Source organism: Oryzias latipes, chromosome 9, assembly GCF_002234675.1.
Source record: "Oryzias latipes chromosome 9, ASM223467v1".
Classification (NCBI taxonomy): domain Eukaryota; kingdom Metazoa; phylum Chordata; class Actinopteri; order Beloniformes; family Adrianichthyidae; genus Oryzias; species Oryzias latipes.
Window position 1 is genome coordinate 12,640,942 of NC_019867.2, and position 20,181 is coordinate 12,661,122.

General features: G+C 37.8%; 1 protein-coding gene across 8 annotated transcripts in view; it reads right to left on the minus strand.

Moving 5' to 3' along the window:
* ap1b1 (adaptor related protein complex 1 beta 1 subunit) overlaps positions 1-19,430 on the minus strand; it is a 28,757-nt gene extending 9,327 nt beyond the window's left edge. The window contains exons 1-20 of one of the 8 annotated variants that reach the window (XM_011479146.2): positions 19,063-19,192; positions 17,157-17,217; positions 14,928-15,033; positions 14,716-14,851; positions 10,973-11,218; positions 10,603-10,793; positions 10,279-10,500; positions 10,047-10,167; positions 9,854-9,949; positions 9,329-9,444; positions 7,988-8,153; positions 7,251-7,349; positions 6,284-6,543; positions 5,918-6,125; positions 5,724-5,744; positions 4,418-4,504; positions 3,843-3,872; positions 3,617-3,754; positions 3,378-3,523; positions 3,158-3,287 (exon numbers count right to left, since the gene is read on the minus strand). In XM_011479146.2, coding sequence (XP_011477448.1) covers positions 3,158-3,287; positions 3,378-3,523; positions 3,617-3,754; positions 3,843-3,872; positions 4,418-4,504; positions 5,724-5,744; positions 5,918-6,125; positions 6,284-6,543; positions 7,251-7,349; positions 7,988-8,153; positions 9,329-9,444; positions 9,854-9,949; positions 10,047-10,167; positions 10,279-10,500; positions 10,603-10,793; positions 10,973-11,218; positions 14,716-14,851; positions 14,928-15,033; positions 17,157-17,217; positions 19,063-19,089 — 2,607 coding nt within the window. In that variant the 5' untranslated portion in view covers positions 19,090-19,192. The other 7 variants (XM_011479147.3, XM_011479148.3, XM_011479149.3 and 4 more) reach the window with 7 other exon arrangements.
* Between the last annotated feature and the right edge of the window lie 751 nt (positions 19,431-20,181).

The following is a 20,181-nucleotide window of genomic DNA, read 5'->3' on the forward strand; positions in this document are numbered from 1 at the left end:
TGAGGTGGTGAGAGGCAAACAGCAGGAGAACCAACACGCAATTCCACATGCCCTTCACATTTAAACAATGTTTCAGTGCAAACGCTTTGATTTACACAATCAATAATAATTAAAAAAAATCTATAAAACATTTATACCACATATTTCAGGATTCTGTCTTGCTTCCCTAAAACCATAAAGGTCTCACATGTTGGTTAGAAAAGAGCGAACGGAAAAAATAAATAAACAGGGAACCAGAGGGTGCAGCAGAACTAGAGGTTTTTCCTATAATTTCATTAATGATTTTGTTTAGGCAGACAGAGAGGTCCTTGACTGGAATACAGCTGATGTAATTGTCCTGAAGATTTAAGCAAAAAATTTAAGCTACAACTACAAAGAATTTGTGCTGGATGACATTCCCTTTGTTATTTTGCGGTTACAACATTGTCAAACCCTTTTGGCAAAATAAAACACAATCTCTTTGATGCCATTTGACTTTCTCTATGTTGAATCACACTATGCAAGTCTTTGAAAACTTAAGATCAGAATTTCCAAAATCTAAAACTAAAATGATGAAAAATGAGTAAAATTAAGCTAAAATCTTAGCTAAAAAACACTATTTTTAAGCTTTAAAAAGAAGCCGTCTTTCAGCTCCGAAGGCTCAAGCCACAGTAGCACATTTTCCAGAGGAAGCGTTTGTAGTGACAAGTTGCAGGGAGTATACTGATTAGTATGTTGGACAAAGCACTATGGGAAAGGGACAACAGGTTCATCCAGTGGATGTGAGAAGAATGGTTCATGAATAATTCATCCCTGCATCTAATTCTCAGGTGAAATATAGGAATGGAAAAAAAAACAACACACAAAGCTTCACTTTGAACATTTGTTAACAGGAATTCAGCAACAATCAGTAGCATTGTTGATTTCTTGTACTAAAAAACACGAATACGGCGTCATTGGTTAGCATAATGGGGATTTTTTCAGTGATGTTAACTTTGACTTTATTCAGAGAGGCGACATAAAGAGCTGTGATGAGACACGAAGGCAATATGATCATCATTTCTAAACAAGACAAACACATTTACAATTCTTAACTACTAAACAATTCACAATAATAAAAGATATAGACAAACAACAGCAAATCACATATACCGTAGTTACTTCTAGCTCTTCTCTTGCTATGGCACCAATTCAAGTACCAGCATGCTGATGTACGTTAAGTCTATATGCGCAGCTTTAAATGAGGCACTTGGTGTGACCAGGTCTGGATTTGTCATAAAAATTTAAAGTAAAAGCACCAGATTGTGGTTCGTATATAGCTGCTACATGTTCATTAGTAAGTGACAGAGCAATCATGATGCACTTGCCAAGTTAAAATGCCACCAGAATAATATGAGAGGAATTACGTTTTTTTTTAAATGAAATTGTATGGAGAGGAATCCAAATGACTAAATCAGTAAAACAGTATAACACCAGAAAATGTACAGCATGTGTAATTTAAGGTGCTGCCAGATTTGCTTTGGTGTTTTACACAACATCCTTTAATCAATGATGGGCATTTTCTAGGCATTTTTCTTTTAACCAGAACTTTAGTTTCAAAAGTCATTTGGTTGTGAAAAGCATTGCAGTCACCTAAACGTAACACTGAGGCTAGATAGATAATATAGTGTTTTGTTTTATTTTTTAAAAAGGCAGCTGCCAACAACCAAGACTCTCAAACTGGCATCTAAATTTCCTTAAGTGTTTTGCCACTTTAGCAGCTGTTGATGTAATGCATAAAAACTGCCTAAGTAATATAATAGGGCATCACTGTCAGTCTAAAAATATATTAAAGCTTAGTGGAGTTGCTGAGGACAGGAGAACTGAAGGAAGCATATGTTGTGAGACCACTGATGACCATCACACCTTCATCACCCGCCTCAACAATCTTATCTTCTCTACACAGCTGCACATAGCAATTGTCGACCATTGGGCAAAGGTTAAGAAAAAAAAGCTTCACCTTTATGTGTTTATATCCTTTCAATACATAATATTTATCTGGAAATCCTTATTGTGTTGCACGGCTTTTTGACCAAACTGAAAAAAAAAAAAAACTAAAACCTTTGGATTCGGAAATTTCCATTGGTTTGTAGCCTAGGAAGGCCAGATAGTTGCTAAATAAAATATTAAAAAATATTCTGTTTGTTATATTATGTTGCTTTTGTAATATTTTATTCTGTTAGTAATATTCAAGAACATTGTGTTTATTTATTACATTTTATGTAAAAAAATTTATCAAAATTGAGCACCTCGTTTTAATTTGTAATTATCACTTGTACAAGTTTTAGTGTTCATCTAACAGAGAAAATAACTTTATTAAAATGTATGCTTTCCATTTTTGCAACTAGCAGGTGTGTTTGACACTTGGGTGTGTGTGTGGACAGGCTCCGCCCTTTTTGTACTGCATTTGAGCCTTACCATGGTGATTAACAACCAGTAAACTTGTTGCTCTATGCTGCTTCATGGTCTTACCCCCCTTCCCCTCCTACTATCACCCTCCTTCCCCCCCTCTCTCTAACATCCCTCTCTCTTCTTCCCCTCTTTCCTTTTCCGTCCGGTCCAACACCAAAGATCTTCAAACATGTTTGAAATTAATAAAGTTTGGCCTCAATTACAAAAGGGGTTTATTCAGACATACCTTTGGTTTGTCTGAAGATTAATAACCCCTCTTGTTAAAGTAAAATATGTCCAACACAAGAGGCCCTCAGCTCTCATCTGTTTGCCCAGCTGTTGGACAGGACAAGGTAAAAAAAAAAAAAAAAAAAAAAAAAAATGTATGCTTTCCAATTTATTAATAAAAATATTTAATCCAACATTTGTTTTTATTAAATTATGTAATGGGAAGATATCAAAATAAAAGCTCATTTCACAGACTGAGAAACTAAAAGAAGGGTTAATTTTATTTTGTCTAGATTTGAAAAATTGTAAAAAATATATATTTTATTACAATACAAATGTTCCAACATCTTAAAATAAAAAATAAAAAAGATTAATATTAGTTGTATTACTTTGCCAATTTTCTAGGTAAGCTGTGATATTTCTGTTTAATTCTCAACATTACTCTGGGTAAACCCCAAAAAGTGTTAGCAATGAAATGGTGATATTCAAGTGTCTGGAAGTTAAAAGTGTTGAAAATTACTTGAAGGTTATTGAGAGGATCCATCTTCATAACAGGCCCAGAAGTATTGAGGGGAAGAGCCACTTCAATACTCTGGTTCGGGCTGAGAGGAGTAAGAACCTGGAGGGGACCAGCTGGAGAGAGGCCAAAGCTGAACAAAGACAGAAGGAAAAAGTGTCAGAAAATGTTTTAATCCAGCATTTAGCACAAAAAAAAAATTGCTGAACAAACATGATCGTACCTGTTTCTATTGAACTGGATGGCAAAATCAGTCATGACACTCATTGCTTTATTAGTGAGCGTCATCTCCATCTGAATAACTCCAGCACGGCGGGCAAAAGTGCCTGATATTTCAAGTCCCTTGGCTTTCATGGCTTGAAGCCAAACCTAAAGAAAAAAAAAAGATAAGAAAACAGCAGTTATTTTAAATGCATGATATGCTATTTATTTTTTATGTCCCACACTAATTTAATAACTCACAGATTTGGGGGGGCTGTAAGCGCCCATAGGCATACCAACTCCACTCCCAAGGTCAAACAAGTCGTCCAGACCGCCGCTGCCGGGGGCCCCGAAAGATGCTGGCATTGCGGCTGGAGCCGCACCAAAACCTGCTCCTATCTGCAGGTCACAAACCAGCGTGTCACACTCTTGACCTCCTTTTCAAACAGCTAAAGCCCATCACTTTTAGAAGACAAAATGTGCTTACCGCAGGATTTCCTCCCAGGTCTCCACCAAGCTATGATTGGAGAAGAATCACAAAAAAAAGGTTCAGTGTAGCTGTAATATGCTAGAAAGGATTATTTCAGGTTTAAAGAGGATGGGTGGACGAAAGCAAACATCTACTGTAAGAAAAGGCTTTTAGTGATCAATAACAGCAAAGGGTTTACTATATCAACAGAGGGAAAAGACGTCAGTACACTTTCATTCATTTTAGGTTTTAAGCAATTTAGAACAGTTTTTTTCTTGAAATAAAACAGATTTTTTTTAGGTGCTGATAAATAATTTTAGCGGCAACAAAAGGTTCATTTTCCAGAGTGACAAAACTGAACTAATGTGCACAGAAACATGAAAAAACTCACAAAATATAAGTGTGATTTACTAAAAGTGCCATCTAAGTGTAGAGGAAAAACTACCAATGCACAAAACACCAAGGTGCAAACAGGCACTGATTATATCTGTGGAGGACTATTCAAAGAGGTGCAGTGGAACAACAGGACTATGGAAGTTGGGTTCTAGACTGGTGCTGGCTGTTTTTGGTCCAGCATGGTCCTTTGGACCGACCTCAGAAGTGCTGTAATCTGTGGGTGATGGGGACTGATTTGGGATCTGGGGTGACTGAGGAGTGTCCGTCCGCAGGGGAACGGGCGGCTGATTAAAAGATGAAACAGATCAGAGTCCAAAGATGAGACACAGACTCAAGGATTATCCCCCAAAAGAAGATACACAAATGAAAACATAAAGACAGCTGGACAAAAGATACTATTTAAACTTCAGTGGTGAAAGAGCCCATATTATGCTTAAGGAATTGTTCCCCCTTTTGTCTCATTGTGACAGTTTTGGCCAAACACAAGAGAGTTCACAAACATCCAAACCCCTATTTTTAATAACATTAGTGGTCAAAACAAACACTACAAGAGGATAACTAACTCACTTGTCTTTCTTTTGAGAGTTTTTGTTTCTACTTAACTGTCAAATTCAGTATCAAAGTGTTGTCACTGGGTGCATTAAAAAAAATAATGCAGAAATACTGTAAAAGCTGTGTCTGCTGGAAGCAATTTAGAGGGAAAACATCTAAATTTAAGATCGAGTCCTTCTGAAGTACGTATTATGAAACACCCACTCAGTGCTTTGAATACTACAAACGCTTTAATGACTATCAATAAAAAGGACAGCAGATGTTTTATTTTTATAACTGTAACTATTACACTATAATCTACTATATTCAGAAAGCACAACCATACAACAGCTTTATATGACTGCAGATTACCTCTTAGTCCTAAATAATTTAAGCATGTTTTTAATTTCCTGATTAGGAAATTTCCCCCTTTTTTTCCACCTGATCAGAATATACTTGGAACACCTTTGATGGCAGGATCATTCGAGGTGTCGGGATGTTACAGCACCATCACAGATGCGAGCATAGAGCACATCCCTTCCACAAAATTTGTACTATTCACATAATATGAAGCTTCCTCTTTGTATGGCACAACACTTTTTGGATGTCATAAGAGACTGATAATTATAATAATAATATCAGTACGAATTCACTGAGTGGCAGTTTTAGAGTTTACCATGTAGCGGAGCCACCAACAGTTTCTGGCCCTGGGATCACTGAGCACTGAAGTGGGGAAATGTTCAGGGACTCTGACAAATGTTGCAAACCATAAATGTTGAAAGACCAACTTGTTTGACATTTTACACAGAAATATTAACTGACCAAGTGGAGAAACCTTCACAGCTCCTCTGTTTGAGGTTTCTAAACACTTTGAAGCTGTGCATAAGCGAATATGAGCTCTTTAGAAGCGATTTGGTATAATGGTCTAATAAAGAAAATAATAAATCATGCCCTTTCTCTGTATGAAGTTACCGGCTCAGACTCATCTCCCATCTGCAAGTGCAGCATTAAACAAAGGAAGAAAAAAAAAAGAATGTATAGAACTTCAAGACACATTTGAAATCAAAAGACCAAATGTAGAACATATTATGGGCTGATATGAAGACAACAACATAATGTCTGATCCTGACATTTTACAGGAAAAAAGTGGTGTGAAGAAGACATACCAGGCTGTCCAGTCCTCCTCCAAGAAGGTCCATGGCGCCCAATTGCATCCCGGTAGAGACAGCGGGTGGGGGCGGGCCGGTGGTTGTTGGTGTGAGATCTAAATTGAGAAGATCTCCCAGGAGATCTCCCTGGGATGGGATGACAGCAGGTGGTGCATCCGAAACTCCAGCTGTGGAACTTGTTTCCGGGCTGTCCACACTCTCGCCACTAAGAGGTGGGGGATACAAAAAAAAAAAGGAAAATTGTCAGCACTACTTGATGCTGCTCTAAAAACTGGAAGGGAAAAGTTTAAGGTCAATATGCTCGTTTGACTTGAGTAAAGAGTTTCTTTTCTGTTTTCTAAAACGATATGAAGCATCACTCACGATCCAGCACTGCAAGGCAGCCTCTTGTGCTGAACACCTCTGCTGCCTTCAACAAAGGCACTGGGAGGCTTGTGGTAGACTGAGGCCAGAGTACCAATGTGGCAGATAAGCTCCTCCAGCAGAGTGGGCTCAATCAGATCAGTTTCCTCAGAGATCAAGGGTTTCTCAGCCAGAACCACCTCCTTTGCAGCTACAGGGTCAGTGGAGAGCAGACGCCAGTAGATGTAGCCTCTGTCCCTCAGGTCTGGGTTATCGGAATCCTGTAGAAAAATAGATTTAATAATGACTTTGTGTGAAAATCTTTTATTGCGCATTTTGTACCAACCTTAAAAAAAGTAAGGTTTCCTATGTTTTATAGTCCATATGCTCCAAAATGCTGTGGATTCACATTTGGTATAATGAGTGAACGTGTTTTTTATAGAGTCATAAACTCTGGATTTCAAATCTTTTTCCTTGAAATGTTTCGACATTTAGATTTGAAGTCTAGTTGCTATGGACTTTAAGAGATCACCTGGATGAATGAGAACCTTAACCAACGTTTTTATAGTGGGGAAAAATTCTGATATTTAATGGGAAAGACACGGATTTATATTTTGACAAGAATCAAACAGTCTTTGATTGTAATGACTTACTGGTATTTATTATGCTGACTAAGTCTGACCAGTGTGATTCCTCACCTACCAACATCATAATGTTTTGCAAATGCAATTTTATTTTTTTTATTTTTTTATTATGCATTTTATGTACGTTAGAGCTAGATGTGCTTTAAAATCGCTGCAGCTTCTGAAAAACTTGGATCTGCTCAGCAAACACCAAAAGCCACGACTTACTCAAAGTTATTTAATTTGACTTTTTTTGTTTTGTTTAAAGTAATAAAAATATACATAAATAATGAAAGCACTTAAGAGTTACGATTAGCAGAATTAAAAATGTATGAAGTGAACTGCAAAGGCTTTCTTCTCCTCACCTGAGTGGCCAGGCTCAGAACCTGCTGAACAAGCTCCTGTGTCTCTGTGGGTTTTTTCAGGAACAACTTGACAATTGCCGTCAGTAACTGCAGCTGCACCTGAAGACCACGAAAATAAACAGAGTAAACTTTGACAACTCGTGTACGACATAATAAAACCTCAACTTTTCCATTATTGTCACATTCACACAGCAATAAAAGAACAACATGTTTCCAGCTTAAAGCTTTTCTTATCCACCAGAGCCCCTTCATGTGAGAGGAAAACCCTACAGGACAATAAAATGGAAATCAATGAATTATCTGGGAACAGTGTGTTACTGTTCCGTGGTCACCTCATGTGCCGTCCTTAATCAAGTTTGAATTGAACTAACAAAAATGCAGCCTCTTCTTTCCCAATGTGAGCAAACGCAGCAAAGCCTGAAGTGATTCAGTTACTGTAACGCCTTTGTCCAAAAGATGGTTTTTCAAGGACAACAATGGATTTGTCATTTAAATCATTTGCAAAAGAATTTGTTTTCTAGCCCTTGTGCTATCTTGTGGGGTCCAGATGACCCCACTCCCAATGTTAACGTGCCTCCAAGGCACGTTAACATTGGGAGTGGGGTCATCTGGACCCCACAAGATAGCACAAGGGCTAGAAGAATTCTGGTAGATGATTAATATTAATAATACATTTTACAAAGGGGCCAAAATGTCACAGCTGCTCTTACTATTCGTCCAATAAAATACAAACAAACCTGAGTGCTTTCATCATGGAAACCCTCCAAAAAGCTCTCCAGCAGCTCATCAGCATTGTCGATGCGCTCCGCATATTCTCCAACAATCCAGATCATAGCAGCACGAGCCTCCGGCTCGTCCAAGGAGTCAAGGTTCTCACAGAGTGTAGCAATCACGCTTTCATATCTGAAACAGATTCACGGCTAAATGACATGGCCTCAGATGCAGCATTGATATCACAAGATCCAAACATAAAAGAAAAGCTGTATGCCACTACAGCCAAAAAAAAATGCAATTCTAAAGTCCATCATTACTAACAGAATGAAATGTTTGGGTTAAAGAAAAACGCACCAATTTATTTTCCCTTAATGCTATTTCTGTTCTGTTGGTTGTCAAAATCTGTCCTGCAGTAAGTTTTTTCAAAATTTTCTTTACTAAAAGTTCAGAGTGGTGTAAAAACATTTCCAGAACCATGAAAAATATTTGTTAAACAAAAATGTAAAACTTGACTGAGTTGGATTGAGCTGTTGTCAATCAAGGTGTGTAATAAGAAAACAATCCATCCGGACCTAATAAATCTGAATGATTCTGATAAAAAATCTAATGGCAAAACCCAACTTCGTATTGCTGTTTATTAAACCCTAACACAATACATTTGAGTTAAGTTTAAACCAGCGATATACTTAAATGACCTTCAGCACATTGAAGTGAATTCATTCATTCCTATTTGCATAAAATGAGTGTTAAAGAGTCCCAATTTACATAACGATTGCACAAGAACATAAGAGCAGGAACAAATGTTCAATTACCAGAAAATAACAAGTTGAACTAAATGGTGACTCATTCAGCTGAAGGCATGAGCTTTACTAAGCTGGAGGCATTGGCAACTTGGGGGCTCTCAAATGCATGATTACATTGTTCCGCTGTGTGGGAGAAAGTGTGTCTGGCACATGAATTTATCAACATAGAGGTCACACTCCAAGCAAACCAGCCTTATATTTGACAGGATGAAGCTGAGGTGAGGTCTCTGAAGATCTGCCCTTTACCAACGAATGTCCTTGTTGAGGAACCCTTGCACATGTCATTTCTATAAATGTAGCTTTTCATTTGCAGTTCACAAATAAAAAGTGAATTAGTGTCTGCAAGACATAAACGGTGGTTGTCCTTAATGCCTAAAGCTTATCTTCTGACCATTTCCAAACCCTTAAAAGTGTCAAACACACATTTTTTCTTCTGGAGCAGAAATAACTGGTCAATTTACAAACATTAAAACAACATTTAGTATTTTTCAGATTTTAAACATGCAAATGAGGTAATGAAGATTTATTAGAATGTTTATATTTGTTGCAGAAAACTCTTACTTGTTGGGGTATTTGCGGAATATGTCTTTGATAACCACAATGGCCTCCTGTACCACGTAGTTGACCTTGGTCTGGATCAGGTCTAGCAGGGTGCTGACACAGCGCTCTGCTGATTGCTAGAGTACAATGGGGGAAAAAGTCTGAGCTTTATAGCTTGAGACAAAAATACAGACTAAGAGAAAATCTTTTGTGTAGAAAAATGCATAAACATTTAAAAATGTGTTAATATCATAGTTTAACAGATTAAAAACAAACATCTACTGCATAAATATTTACTTTAAGGTAGGAAAATGACAACAGAATTATTATTTTTTTTTGTTTTTAGCAGTTTACTGCAAACTTTGAACTACAGAAGATACATGACTTAAATGCTTAAACGTCTTTTAGAAACAGAGCCACCTGGTGTCTGAATCGGCACTTAACTTACTTTTACTTTACTTAAAAAGAACGTTAGTGTGTGTGCGTGTTGGAAAGGTAAATATATTTTTGACAAAGTAATGACTATCATGCATCATCTCCGCCCACCTCCACTTTGATGGCACAGCGGCCGATGGCCCTGACGGCTTTGCGAACAAAGTCCACATCCACCTCAGTGGCATACTCTTTTAACTCAGCCAGAACCTAAAGAGAGAAAAACACCTCTGTTACGTACCAGATCTAGATTCTCCAGAAGCACCGTCTGATTTTATTTTTTAACTATTGAAGCAAAGTGTGTTACTTGAGCTATGTTGGCTTGAGATGCAAGACGGATCATTATGTCCAGCTTCTCCAATTTGACATAAATGGGGTCGTTGTACTTTACGAAGAAAACTTTCATTTCGTGCTTCATTATCTCCGGCCTTAAAGACAAAAATGGTTAATTGGGTGTGTAGCCTAAATATGGCAGATTCCAAACAACATGTCTAAGCAGTTAAAGAAGTCTTGGATGCAAGAGCTTTTCTAAAACTTACCGCCTCTGGACAATGAGGTTGATATTTCGAAGTGCCACATACTGCAACTCAGGCTCAGCAGACAATAGTGTGACCAGAGGAGGGGCCAGCTTCTTCAGTAGAGTGCCATAATAGTCCAAGTCTTTTGGCAGCATTTCCATGAACTTCATTAAAACTTTCACTGCTGACAACACAACTGCTGAGTTGGCATGAGACAGCCTTGGGGTGACTCGCTCACAGATGCTGGCAGATTAGAATGGGAAATGAGAGGGACAGTGAGGAAATAACCTTTCAATGTAAGCAAACCGACATCCAGGATAAATACTGTCAAGATTATTCATGTACCTTTGGGACTCACGATCATCACGGGGTGTGTAATTGGCCAGGCAGTCTAAAATAAATATCTGTCCCCACTCTGTGCATTCGTTAAGAGCTGTAAGTAACTTGTTTATAGTCTGAGGGTTCAGATCCAGAAGATTACTGTTGGGATGAGACTCTGCGATCTCCGAAAGAGCTGCAACTGCATTTGCTACAACCTAAAGACAAACCAAACACAAGTAAATGTTATATAAACACTTTCTTTTTCCTAAGCAAGGAATTTACACAAAGACATGTTGAAAAATGATCAAGGAAATGGAGTTGAGGTTTCTCTAAAAAGAGAAGAGTAGGAAATCTGCCAAATGTAACTACAAGCAGGTACATACAGACAGCATACCATGGGATTGGAGTCAGAGATGAGATCTTTCAGGGTGTCCAGGAAACCTTGATCCTCCACCAGCTGGGCATTAATATCATGGAGCTTTGCTACACACACAGCAGCTGTCTTCCTCACATAAGGGTCTTCATCCTTCAGACATTTTCTCAGAGGTTCACACAGATACTCCGTGATCTTGTCCACGCGAATGCAACCCATCGTACGAACAGCAAGCGCTCGAATGAGAGGGTTAGGGTCTTCACAGTCCTAAACGGTGAAAGTAATCGCATATGAAAACATTCTTAAATGCAGTTCATTGAAGATACTTCCACGTAGCATTTTCCTGAATCATAAAACGCTGCATAAACACAAAAATCTCAAACTTGAAGGAATTTTCTCCAGACTGATGACAGAAATCAGGAAGGTTAACCAGTGACTGATAACGTTGCTCTTCATTTTAATGATTCAAAAAAGCTACATACTACAGGGCTCCAGACTGCGACCATTTGGTCGCATTTTGCGACCAAAATTTGAGAGTGTGCGACTGAATTTTACATCCAGTCGCACATGTGCGACCAGTAAATTTGCCTCCCCCACCCTCCATATTTTTTATACATTAAAAAATATCCGTGCTGAACTTTTCTCTGGGACCCGTAGGTTACGGGGGTTACGGTTAAGCGCGCGGCGTCGCATCCCCCCAACCAAACGGTTTATGCACGGCTGTTACGGCAGCACACCGCTCCAGCGGGAGTCGGGTCAGCTGAGGAGAATAAATGTCCCACACCTACATGCGTGACAGCTAACAGAGCTTGAACTTTAAACACGTGCGAGCAACAACACGGTTTAGTCCGAGACGCACTTAAAACACGCGGTGAAAATGCAAGGATAGACGTGTTTGAGATGAATGGCTGATGGCGAATCTGCAGCGAGACTGAAGGAGAACAGGAAGTTGAAGTTCAATTCAGTTCAATTTAGTTTTAATATTCCTCTCCCCTTTAGTATGATCTGTGTTATTATATATTTTATATTTATTTGAATGTTTTGTAATGGATGTAGCCTATTTTTAATCAATTGGTATTTTAAATTATTTCAATTTCTCATTTAACTACAAAAACCATCAGGACACATGTCCCTTAATGCATTGTTTTGTAGTTAAAGGGCAGCTTTCAGTCAGTTCAGTACTAAATTTCCAGCTGCGTTCGGTAGGTTGGGGCCTTGCTGCTCCCGCCCCTTTCTCCTGATATTTTTGTGATGATTGACATGTGATGTTGGAGCAAAAACAAAAATATATGTAACACACCAGGGGCCTCATTTATAAAACTTTGCGTAGGATTTGCGTCAGAAGTGGCGTACGGATGAAACATAGGACGTGCGTACGCACAGAAATATTCAGATTTATAAAACCGTGCGCACGCACATCCTACGCATCTTTCCCTTAATAAATCAGAACCAATTCTAAATGCAGCGCAGCTTTTGCGGCCTCATGACACGCCCATAGTTGCCCATAAATAGTCCGTGAAACGCCCACAAATGAATATTCATTGATTGCGAAACCATGGCACACACCGAGAGGTAATGAAAAAAACGTAACTTCACTCAATGTGAAGTAGAATTTATCGTTGGCGAGGTGGAAAAGAGGAGAAAAGTGATATATGATGGGCACAGTGTGGGCATTACTAATGCCGAAAAGCCACGTGAGTGGCAGACGCCGTTAATGCTGTAGCCTCACAACCTAGGACCGTGGTTAAATAAAAAAGAAATGGTCGGACATCAAAGTCGAGGCAAAAAAAAGTCTGGCGCTGCATCGCCAGCAGAGTGTGTCTGCAACGGGGGGGGGACACCGGAGCTGAACCCTCTTAATGAGAGACAAGCGGCAAGAATTGGGGAATCCCTTACTGGAGTGGTGACTGAGGCGCAGGGGGACGCCGATGCGCCAGATGCACCGGGTGACACACCCCCAAAAGCCTGCAGAGGTCCAACAGGACGGCTCGAGGAAGTCGGAACCGGCTCACAAGCCAGTCGTCCTCGTTTGCCAGCACGTCTTCTTGCTGTCTAAAGATGCGTTCACTCCGAAGTCTTACATTTGCCACATCTTCTAAGAGCGCAAGATCAGCCATTGTGCGTCATTACGCACTGTGATGGGGCATTTTATTTCCATCCATTTAATTACATCTGACAAGCTACAGATGTCGGTAATAATCGACGTGGAAATGGGAAATTGATCAGCGCAAATGTCATTTCTTGTTGCTTTCTGAATGGTTGAGACATACGCCATACATTGTTTTATCAAAAATAAAACAAACTAAAGGCATATGCATGAATACCATAATTCCATAGCTTATGAAGACATGTTTTACTATGAAAATACCTTTCCCTAGTGGACAATTAATGCATCTCTCTCTATCCATCTGTCTGTCTGATTGCACCTATATCTGCTCCGCCAGACGGACACATTGACGGGAATATCAGTTTTGTACATTATTTCGTTCTGTTAACTATATTATTTATGAGGATGAATTGCACAAAATGGCAATTTTGCAGAACATTTTTCACTTTTCTTTTTGCAAATAAGTGTTCATTTGAATTTCTGTTGTAATTTTCGTTTGATTTTTTTTATTTGTTTCACTGCTGATCGATCAAACGGGTGTTCATGTAGGCTGTTAATTGTAAGACTTGCTTTGTGAAGTCTTCATGTTATTTCTGAGAGGCAGTATTGTCATTTTCACTTTCACGTGTTTCTTCCATCTGCCGACGGTGTCGCCGTTTCTCATTTCACCCATTTTTGTGCGTACGCCTGGGTCAGAGCTTGCGTGAAGGACCGCACATTTTCCCGTCAAGTTTGCTTTTTATAAATCTCAACTATTGCGTAGAGTGGCGTACGCATTCTTTTGTGCGTACGCAACGTTTATAAATGAGGCCCCAGGTGATCTGAACAGCGTTGCGTCCACCTGGGTGATCTCAAACACGCTTATTGTGCGTCTTGGCTGCACTTATTTGGTGTCACCAAGATAAATTTCCATCAGTTTTTGAGCCTCTCTCTGATCTCAGGTATCTCGATTGTTCTGATATCCAGTGAACATCGCCCGTTCTTTTACAGTTTACCTTCTTCTGTCAGTGTACCTGTTGTTGCATCTTCAAAAAGTGCAGATTAAAATGTGACACTGTATTTGAAACAGCGCATTGTAATTTCTGCATCTATTATTAAAGTATTTATTCATAATACAGTGGAAATTAGTAGATTTGGTTAGAATGTTGATTTACAGTATGCGCCCCTAAATTTTCTGGTTGTGCCCCTAAAATTTTCAGTTGGGGGCCACTGTGCTCCTAGTGAAAAAAGTTAGTCTGGAGCCCTGTACTAAATGACTAAAGACCACACAGACCAGCAGCTGAAAATAGACAAATCCTAGCCATTAAAAAAATAGGCATTAGATCAAACAATGTTTCTGTCCACTATAATCTGAAGGAAAAGAGCTCTGATAGTCTTGTTTTTCCCAGCAGTTATATCAGAAGAAAAGGTTTGTGACCTCATTGTGTTAAATGTTAGAACAAGAACACACTCTAGACATCGTCATTAACCTCTATTGTTGTACTGTTTATGTGGGACTATTGTGATGTGTTGGAAATAACAGCTGGTGCCAATCCAACTGACCGTATGCACTTCTTTTTATAGTATTTTCAAAACAAGTAGCAAAAACTATTAAACCTGCAAAAATTACCCACGTCTTCTTTTATATAGCACTTGCTGAGTACTGTTAGAGCTTTACCTTCACAAAAGTATTAACAGCCATGATAGCCATGTCAGGTTGACTTTTAGCATAGTTCATCAGGTAAAGGTAGACCAGCTTTTTCAGTTCCAGGTTGTCAGTCTGCATGCAGTTTACCACATCTGGGAAAAGAGCACTGAGAGAGGAACAAACCATTTTGTGAGAACAGACTCGAAACAGGGGGAATTTTTTTTGCCATTTCCCCTTCATACCTGACATCTTTGCCAACTGTCATGGATGCAATAACCTTCTTTACAGCCTCCTTCTTTTTCTCTTTCTTGTCACTATTGAGCTCCGCTTTGAGCTCAAAGATCTCTCCTGAACACACAAGTGAGAAAAGGAACATCCATTCATTTGGTAGGCAGGAATCAAGCACAAGTGTCCATGTAACAAAGAAAGCGGCCGGTGAGTTCAGGATCTCATATGAAAGCTACTTCTGTTAAAATACAAACTATTAAAGACATTACTTTTTGCTGTACAGCAGAGAAACTCGACCACTTAAACAGCAATTTGACCTACTACCCTTTCAGCAACCATTTGTTGTTTAATCGACAGACACTAAACAGTCTGCACAAAACCTCTGAAGGTGGAATTTGGAGCAGGATCTTTGCACTAGAATGGATTTGTTTCAGTCAAGCAAATCTGCAGGAGGACATGCTCATTTGATATCATTAGTCTGCAAGCATGAACATGAAATCTGCAGTAGCATGGTTAATGGAAGTGTTAAATGCAGGCTAATTACCAACAATCAAAGCTAGATAAAATGTCTGAACCAAAACTTTTGGACTCTTATAATATTAATGGGTGGTGGAATGTGACTGTTCTTTTAATTATATTATTTATTTACTAATTTTCCGTCAAATCTTTGTATCTCATTACCATCAAAGGATTAAACACTTGTCAGTTTTATATATTGCATGGAAAAACATTGCTTTATCCCATTAGTTTTGCTGCTTCTGGACTAAAAATGTCCGACAAAGTATAAAGCTGGTGAGCATGACACCCAAAAAAAAAAAATAGAGAGCGAACACGGAGGTAATCTTTTTAAAAAATTGTGCACCAAAATAACTAGACGTGATAATAGACGACAGGGACAATGTCAGCAATGAAAGATGATTCTATGTAACAAATTTTTTTCTTAAAATCTTTTGTGTTTTTGCTGCAAGATGAAAAGAAAATGGGACACGCACAACACTGAAATGCTAGTGGTTCCTTAGTAAATGAAAAAACTTTTCAGCTTATAACATTTGCTTCAAAAGCCAAATGTAATATTTTCAGTAAAATAATGTGTAACAGAAATGGTACAACGATAAGTGGCGCATACTTAAGAAGCGCTTTTCTACGTTCTTAGAAGGCCCACAGCGCTTTACAGTCACCGTCTCATTTACCCACACACAAAAACACATTCACACACTAATGTGTGGCTGAGTTTTGCTGCCAAAATGATAAAACTAGTTAATTTTGATTCTCAAGTTCATACTTCTTTTGAATAACTATCTTTTTAATCCATCCAAGTACTATTTTTTTCATCAAGATAAACCATTTTACCAATTAAACTGGACAAAGGATGGAAATGTCAAAAAATTGGTTAAAAAGTTTCACAACGAAAAGTTAAAAGAAAGCAATTGATATAAAATGTTTGCAGTACTGATGAAATTGCCTTGAATAAAATACTTTTTTTTAAACCCGCCCCATTGATGTTTAAAATCAGATCTTCAACCTCTGGTTATGGTAGCTGACTATGTTCTCTGCATGGCAGCGGCTTTTTCTTGTTTGCTAAATGAATTAATCGTGTTTTTTATTTTGAAACTACAGATTAGTGTTTTCCTACTCATACAACTAAATAGATGGCGGTTCCAGGGATAAAAGCTGCTTCTGAGTAAGGTTCCATCTCATTGTGGGAATCTTTCTTAAAAGATTCTTTTCTGTTCACCATTAATTTAAGGCTCAAGTTTGAACAAGTCATAGTAAAATAAAAGCAAACATGCTCTTGGCAACCCTAAACAGCTGTTACTGTTGTTAATTATCATCAGCTTGCCTTTTCCCAGAGCTTCACGGGGATCCTAAATGACTTTTGGACTTTCTAGCATATGTGATGAAATGGTGGTTTTCAGAACTAACCGACTCTCTCTATACCCAATCGGTATTTTCATAGCAAAATGGTTTGTGCCAAACACAAATGTGACATCAGTGCATTTAAAGTTAAATAGCAATTTAGGTGTGTGAATATTGATAAAGGTCTTCATTATATTCTGGAAGTAGTAAATGTCCATTAGCTCCATACTAATGTTACTTTGTATATATGGCTTTTTAATTGTATGGCTTTTTCTCAACAATTTAGCATCCCACAACTGAGCCAGTAACAAAATCCACAAAAAACAACAATAAAAACTACAATTTAAAAAAAAAATGTGTTGTATTCGATATAAAAAATAGCAAACCTTTTTTGGTGGTGGTGAAGTACTTGGAGTCTGTCATCTTGGATCCAAACTGTCTGTTCTCCTGCAAAACACAGAAAGATGATGATGATGTTTTTGTTTCAATGGAAACTTGCCACATCTCAAAAATAACAGGAAAACCTAGAAGTGCAAGCACATGAAATTAAAAGGATTTCCTGCCTTCTACTGTCCAAATACTGCAGACCTGAGAGGAAAAGAATCAATGGAGTTTGCTGAAAAACCAGAATGAAATGTCTCCTTTAAAAAAAAGAATCTCCCAATCATGATTAAAAGGGGAAAGCGTTTTGGCCCCAGTATTTCCTGGTCAGGTTTCCTAACTTCCAGCAGACAGAGCAACTTTCTCAGGGAGATAGATGTTTGAGAGTTTGTTTAATAAGACGAATTTCTTCAAGTTTGTCATTTCAATTCACAACCAATGAGGTCTCAAAGTGCTCCACGAAAAGCAAAAAACGGACAGTTTATTAATAATGATTATTATAATACAATTTAGTCAAGATAATTCCAATAGGGCCACAATATCTCATATCATATTAATATCCCTATGTTATATAAGTGACCAGTAGATTACATTGCAGGGTTTTCAGTGTAATCTTAATACAGAGCAAGCAAAAGCTAACAGTGGAAAAGAAAATAAACCTCTCTCTAAATAGAAGATTAGGAAAAACCCACCATCATGAAGGCTCTCTATCTGCCATGAACAGTTAGGATTTGAGGGAACAGATAAAGACAGACAAAAACTGAAGGAAATTCTGTTGTAAGACAAACAGGCAGATTTGTAACTGCTGCAATAAGTAAAGAGGGAAACAGATGAACACAAAATCCAATCTGTTATAGAGCAAAATAATGCAAATTAGTCATTACAGCAATTAAGAGGAAGCAGATGAGCACAAAGTCACCAAACCTCTGTTGAAAGACAAATTTGGTTGCAGTAAATTAGGACGCTGCTACCAAAGTAAAATGAATATTAAAAGTTTTTTTTTTAAAAACTGTAATAAAAGTCAGGCAGCATTAAAGATTAAGCAATTTCCCAAAATGGTAAAGCTCACAAACAGATTGGGTTTATTGTACACACTGATGCACCCTTTCAAGAGTCACTTAAACCCATGTGGCATTTTATGTGTACATAAAAAAACACTTTTGTAATAAAATCTCCATCTGGAATGTTTCAAAGTAATATCTTCCTGTTTTGTTTATTTGTTTTTTTTAGCCTTTTCTTGTGTCTTCTGCAAGTTTAAGTTTATAAACCTTCTAGTGGATAAAACAACATGAGTTACGCTTTGTACACATTAGGATTTTAAAATCTATTTTTAATATTGTTTGATATTTTTACTCTCAACAATTTCAAATGTTAACTTCAGATATTTGGTAAAATCGTGACAGTTTGTATTGAAGTAAAGACTTCCTACAAGTAGTGGCCATCTTCATATGAATGAACCGATTTAGGGCTGACGTTATTTAATAACCATTATTTTAATTGTTTTGTGGTGACATTTAGGTACAATATTTGACGTTTAAACCCAATTATTTCAGTTGGATAACAGCCTACAGGTTGCCGTATGGCAAATACATCGGAGCGACGGTCCAACTCTAGTAGCTAATTGTAATTCGATTAATACGACTTCGTCCGTATTAAATCAACACTAACCCATTCAAATAGTTAGTGGGTTGTCTTTGCTAACAAAAATGTAACATGTTTCAGCAGATGCCTTTGTTAGAATCTGTTTATTGAGTCACAAATATACAAAGTTTGCTGCTTAAGTAGCATCGGGCTATAACGTTAGCTTAGTAGGCTAATGTGACGAGGAAAGCAAACTACATTTCTAGCTATCGACAGCGTAAAAGTTGACGCAACAACCGCTAATAAACCGCAGTTAAGTACAATACTCACGCATAACTGATTGGCCCATTCTTGCATTTTTACAGAAAATGCGTAAGATGAATGAGGCTGGTAGAAAAGGCTAAAGGTATGTCGGTGTCGGCTAGCGCGAGGCTACTTCATCTGCAGCTAGCAAAGCTGAAAACTGACCTTCTAAGTAAGGGTTAAGGAAGTCTTTGCCGGAATAGTTAAGCTCTTAATCTGTCGGCCTAATTCAGCCCTTGCCCAAGGAATTAGCGTACCTTCTGGAGCTATAATGAAGCTCACCACAAAAAGAATTAATAGGGGAAATCTCCTCAAACATCTTACCGTTGAAGGCGTAGTACGAGCAGTGTTGGTCTTCGTCCCTCCCACTTGTTTAACTTCCGTATTTCCACCCAGTGTGACAAGTCACGTCAGCTTAGTTTCATTCACGTGCATTCAAGTGATAGGGGGAAAATGTGAAATTTTCATTAACATCTGGTTCTACCAGTTTTTAACAAATCTTAACATTTTTATTCCCATAAAATGAGTGGAGACATGAGATTTGGGACATATGAATGTTCATTTGTTTATGTCCTCATGCAATGTCTTTGCAATGGGAGCGGAGAAACACCAGCTGCCTGTTAATGTATCCCTACAAATTGTTAAAAGTAATTTATTGAGTACTTGTGAACAATAAAATGTTTATTTAACTACAAGTTTTAAGACTTGATTTGGATTTGTCACGTATGACTTTAGACTTGCACAAGCGGGACTTCATAAAACTAAGAAGTCAACAAAATAAATTTCCTTCCTGCCCTCTTAAAAACTGAATTCAATTGTTAACATGTTTGATTTTTTTCTAAATTCATTTAAGCATTTACTAGTCTTGCAAAAAAAAAAAAAAAAATAGAATATTGAAATTGAATACTAAATTTGAGATTGTTCATACTGTACTTGTTTTTGGCAGATCTTTATATTTAATTAATCTAATGTGATCTTATATTATTGTATGCATTACAGCAAAGATTCCTTTTTAAGATTACGAGTAATTACACTGTTATTGTCTTCCTACATTTTTGATGATTATTCTGTTTTTTAATCAATGAATTTCTTTATTTCTGAAATGGGACTGACAAACGTGTGTGATTTTTTGTTATATTGTCTACA